The sequence below is a fragment of the Gossypium raimondii genome, chromosome 4 (assembly GCF_025698545.1).
Source record: "Gossypium raimondii isolate GPD5lz chromosome 4, ASM2569854v1, whole genome shotgun sequence".
In the NCBI taxonomy this organism is placed as follows: Eukaryota; Viridiplantae; Streptophyta; class Magnoliopsida; order Malvales; family Malvaceae; genus Gossypium; species Gossypium raimondii.
The window spans coordinates 28,042,948-28,048,534 of NC_068568.1; the positions used below are offsets into that span (position 1 = coordinate 28,042,948).

Here is a 5,587-nt window from a genome sequence, read left to right on the forward strand (position 1 = left end):
CGATCTTCTTAATGTACTTATTGGCTGCCTCCACTGCACCATTCATTTTTGGGAGATATGGTGATGAGTTGTGGAGTTTGATCTTGAATTGACTACAAACCTCCGCTATCGTGCTGTTGTTGAAATTCAATTCATTGTGAGATATAATCCTTTATGGCATCCCATATCAGCATATGATCTCTTTCTTTAAGAATTTGCTGATTGTCGACTTTGTGACATTGGCGTAAAAAGTGGCTTCCACCCATTTGGTGAAGTAATCAATGACTACGAAGAAGAATCGATGCCCATTGGACGATTTTGGTGAACTTGGCCCAATGACATCCATGCCTCACATAGAGAAAGGCCATGGAAGAGTCATGATATGAAGAGGTGATGGAGGTACATGAATTTTTTCTCCATAAATTTGACATTTATGACATCTCTTGGCATAACTGATGCAATCCCCTTACATGGTGGACCAATAATACCCGAACCTTATGATTTGCTTGGCCATTGTAAAACCATTAGCATGTGTTTCTCAAACACCCTCATGGACCTTTTCCAAGATTCTCGTGGCCTCCACAGTGTCCACACATCTTAGTAGCACCTAATCCTTTCTTCTTTTATATAGGATCTCCCATCTAAGACATAGTCATTGGCCAGTCTCCTTAGAGTCCTTTTATCGTTCTCAGTTGCGTGCTCCGGGTACTCATGGCTCTTTATATATCGCAGTATATCATGGTACCAAGGGTGGTCATCCTTTTCTTCTTCCTAGATATTGTAACAATGGACTGGAGCCTCATAAATACTCATCTAGATAGGTTTTACATACTCTTGTTTGTTCACTTTCACCATGGAAGTTAAACTAGCCAGGGCGTCAACCATCTGATTTTCATTTTGTAGGAGGTAGCAGAAGCTGGTGCCTTCGAACTCTCTAATAAACTCTAGGACCAGCCTTCTATACTCAATCAACTTGGAATCTCTCGTCTCCCATTCACCTTTGAGTTGATAGATCACTAGTGCAAAATCCCGATATACCTCCAATACTTTGATCTTGCATTCTATGGTTGTACGGATACCCATGATGCATGCTTCGTATTCTTCCATATTGTTCGTGCAATCAAAATCTAATTTACTAGTAAAGGGATAATGATCTCCGTTTGGGGATACTAGGACTGCCCCGATTCCATTACCCATAGCGTTTGAAGCCCCATCAAAATTTAGTTTTCTTTTTACTACCTTTTAGTTTACATAGACTATATTAAATCTGAAAAGTAGAATTTGCCATCGGGTCATCCTTCCATTCAGAGAAGTCAACTCTATCATGAACTTTAGAGGGTACATTTTTTAGATAAGCCAAGTTGTGTGGTACAACATGTACTGTCTCAGTCTTCGGGTTGTCCAAATTAAAGGACAACACAACTTTTCAATCGGTGAGTATCTTGTCCCACATTTAGTGAACTTCTTGCTGAGGTAGTATATCACTATTTCTTTTCTCCCTGACTCATCATGTTGGCCAAGCACGCATCCCATGGAATTCTCAAATACGGCCAAGTACAGTATCATCGGCTTATCTCGGCTAGGTGGCATCAGCACTGGGATATTGGACAAGTAATGTTTGACTTTGTCGAAAGTCTTCTGGCATTCTTCATCCCATATGCCTGGATTATGTTTTTTAAGGAGACGGAATATGGGGTCACATTTCTCACTTAGTTGTGAAATGAATTGGGTGATGTAATTTATTCTTCCTAGGAAACATCGAACCTCTTTTGAGTGCGTAGCAGAGGCAACTCCTGTATAGCCTTGACTTTATCTAGGTCGATCTCTATCCCCTTTTTGCTGACTACTAAAACTAACAATTTTCCTGACCTAGCCCTAAAGGTACATTTTGCTTGATTAAGCTTTAGCTAAAATTTTCTCAACCTCAAAAACAATTTCCTCATGACTTGTATATGCTTTTCTTTTGTTCGAGACTTTGCGATCAGATCATTGACATAAACTTCGATTTCCTTATGCATCCTGCATTTTTCAGTTCAAATGGCATCACTTTATAGCAAAATGTTCCCCACATAGTTACGAATAACGTTTTTTCCATATCTTCAAGCTGCATCTTAATCTGGTTGTATCTGGAGAAACCATCCATGAAGGAGAATAGTGAGTAACCTGTCGTGTTGTCCACTAAGGTGTCGATGTGGGGTAATGGAAAATTGTCTTTTAGGTTGGCCTTGTTTAAATCCCTATAGTCTACACACATTCATACTTTCCAATCTTTTTTAGAGACGAGCACAATATTGGCTACCCATTTTAAGTATTTAACCACTTGTAGGAAACTAGCGTCGAATTGCTTCTTGACCTCTTCTTTTATTTTCAGCAAGTCGTCGGGCCTCATCCTTCGCAGCTTCTGTTGAACTGGCTTGCACTCTTCCTTTATAGGGAGCCGGTGTACCACGATATCAATACTTAGCCAAGGAATATCTTGATACAACCATGCAAAGACATCTTTGAATTCTTGGAGTAACTCAATGAGGTCCTGTAATGCTGGGGTTTGTGCAAGTGTACACAGTCGTTATCAAATAATAAGTAAGTATCGAGTTATCGTCTTCACAGGGATTGTATTTGTGCTAAGTCACTTAATTTGTAAAATTATATTAACAATTTAGTAAATAAAAACACAATATAGTTGAAAAGTGGTGATTAAAATATATTAAACTAAATGCAATGATCCCTAATGCAAATTATCCTAAGCATGCAAACTATATGAATGAAATAGATTTTACTAAAATTAAACACAATTTTGGAACAATTATAACATAAATTGCTTATAAAGACCTGAAAAGAGATTCACAAAAATAAAAAAGAATAAGTTAGTAATGTTAGAAATAAATCAAATTGAAAATAAATAATTTCACACAAAAAAAAACTGTGGCAACAGTTTACAATCCCCGGCAACAGCGCCAAAAACTTGTAACGCTGGGGTTTGTGCAAGTGTACACAGTCGTTATCAAGTAATAAGTAAGTATCAAGTTATCGTCTCCACAGGGATTGCATTTGTGCTAAGTCACTTAATTTGTCAAATTATATTAACAATTTGGTAGATAAAAACACAATATAGTTGAGAAGTGGTGATTAAAATATATTAAACTAAATGCAATGATCCCTAATGCAAATTATCCTAAGTATGCAAACTATACGAATGAAATAGATTTTAGTAAAATTAAACACAATTTTGCAACAATTATAACATAAATAAACTAGGACAATTACTTTAATTAAACTCAATTTATTATCAACATGCTTAATAACATTCAAAAAAACATTCCATGGCAACTCGATCTTTCATGAGTTTTGAAACCACATTAGGTCCTTTCAGAATCCTTTACTTAGTAAATACGCATTTTACTGATCTGGATTTACTAAGGGTTTCTTAGCATTCATGTGAGGTAACAGGGATGTGTTAGGTTTGAAACAATTTAATCACACAAATCTAAAAACTATGTAGATAACAGAGCTGAGTTAGAGTTGTTATGCAACCTACAATTCAATCGGGTTAGGATCTAAATTAAGCACGTACATTTCAATTATGTACCCATTAGCCGTCGTCTGGTTAGGATCGCTCAGCTAATTTAGGTGTATTTCAATCATATGAACGAAATACAGACTTGATTTTAATTGAAAACATGATCTATTGAGGCACAAACATTATAAGCATGAATCAAATAAATATTATTTAATCAAAATAATCATCCTAGCTTAAATAAAATTAAGCTATCATTGTTGTAAACAAGAACAAAGAACACATAGCAAACATCTTTAAATTAAATTTAAATAAAAGAAAGATTAAACCTAATTCAGAGTGGTTGTCACCCAAGACTCTAATTGACGAGGCTTCTTCACTTCTTTGCGTTGCTCCTTTGCTGATGGCTCTCCAAGGTGGCCGACCAAGGGTTCTTTAAGAGGCTTAATTCCTAAAATCCTTATGCAAGGATGATGAAGGGGAAATATAGCTAAAAGAGTTGAGAGAATGATGAACGAGTGAGAGATGATGGGATGAGGGATGAGTGAAAAAGTGAGAAATGAGCTCTTATTTATAGGTGAGGCAAGGGAGCTAGTTTGCTAAAAATAGGAGTGTCCATCCTTTGAAACTTCCTCCAAGAGTGGCCAACCATGAATTGATGAAAGGTGATCGGTTTCCTTGATTTTTGGTCAATTTGAGTGCCACAACAACTCAAAACTAAGACTCAGTCATTAGCAAATCTTCGGGAAAATCTCTAATTTCTTTAACTCTTCAAGGACTTTGTATAATTAAACCAAAATGGTTTGTGACATCTATGTGCAGTCGAAAATTGGGTTGACTTGGTCCCCAATTTGGACGGTTTTGCAATTAGAAGAAAACTCTCAAACCTGTCCAAAAATAGTAGAGAGTTTAGAGGATCAAACAATATAATTTAACCACTTTAATTAATCAATTTACTTAATTAATTAAAACCCAATTTATTAATGAATTATTAAAAATGAATTATTAAATATAACTTTATATTTTATTATTTAATTTAATCATGCATGGCCCACTTTATAGCTTAAAAATATAATATGCTCAAATTAATATAAAATAAGTCATGTTATGCATGAAAACTATATAATAAAGTAGAAAATCACATTTTAATCATTTCTATGTCCTAATTTCATATTTTCACATATTTCATTAATTTATTAAACAATTACTTGGTTTTAACAACAAATTTAAGTAAAAAGGTAATGACTTATGTAGGAAAACTCCTATATATTTTTCAGTTTACAGGTCCCGCTTTGTCTCTATAGTGATGCAAGCTTCAATCTTCACCTCTTTCTCTTCTCCTAAGCACACAATTTCTACTGACTCTTTGTAAGGTAGGATTTATTTCTCATCTTGTTCTACCATCCTTAACAAATTAGGAGATATGTTACAATCTCGATCATCTTCAAAGTCCTGAGATTCCACTGGACACATATCTTGCTCAAAAGGAGACCTTGAGTCGATAGCAGTGTCGCTCGTACCATTGATATCTGGAGACCTGTTATAGGAACGAAGAAAGACCCAAAGAACAAATGAATCTAAGGATAATTATCTATGTGGTATGGGTACGAATGGAATGGAAAAAATAAAAGAATATTTGTCAAAATGTGATGTAAAGATGCATTTTATAAAAGATAGTGGACTTATGCCTATTTCACAAAAGGATTCTTATTGCTCCAAGGCTTAGAGCAATAAGTGTGTTTTGAACATTACTCTGAATTAGTTCTAAAAATTACAGGGATCTCTTCCGCAGTCCAATTGTTTAGAACAATTCTAGGGATATAAGGACGAATGCCTGATAAATTTTCCCCAACTTTTTCTTTGGATATAGCATTGATGCTCAGATTTCCCAACATTTCTTCTACAGTTTCTTTTCTTAATGTCTTTCATTCAGGTTAAATGGTTTCTCCTGACACGAATATTTTAGATATATGGGGAAAGGTCATCGGTTCTCATTTGACCTCTCCCACGCTTAGTCGCGCTCTTCTTCTTTCTTGTTTCTTTTTCATCTCCCTCTTCTTTTTCCTCACATCTAGCTTGTATCCTAAGCCAAAG

At 35.4% G+C, this 5,587-nt stretch overlaps 1 protein-coding gene across 1 annotated transcript; it reads right to left on the minus strand.

Annotated features, from left to right (window-relative positions):
• Window positions 1-576: 576 nt before the first annotated feature.
• On the minus strand, window positions 577-1,176 carry LOC105797586 (uncharacterized). Its single transcript, XM_012627536.1, has 2 exons — window positions 832-1,176; window positions 577-750 (listed from the first exon to the last, which is right to left on the minus strand). The coding sequence occupies exons 1-2, from the start codon at window positions 1,174-1,176 to the stop codon at window positions 577-579; spliced, it is 519 nt and encodes a 172-aa protein (XP_012482990.1).
• Window positions 1,177-5,587: the final 4,411 nt, after the last annotated feature.

Excerpts from the sequence above, each read along its gene's own strand:
- LOC105797586 (XM_012627536.1), bottom strand. The coding sequence starts at position 1,176 with ATGGGTAATGGAATCGGGGCAGTCCTAGTATCCCCAAACGGAGATCAT. Across the intron at positions 751-831 it reads TGGCTAGTTTAACTTCCATG|GAAGAAGAAAAGGATGACCA; the intron begins GTGAAAGTGAAC and ends TACAATATCTAG.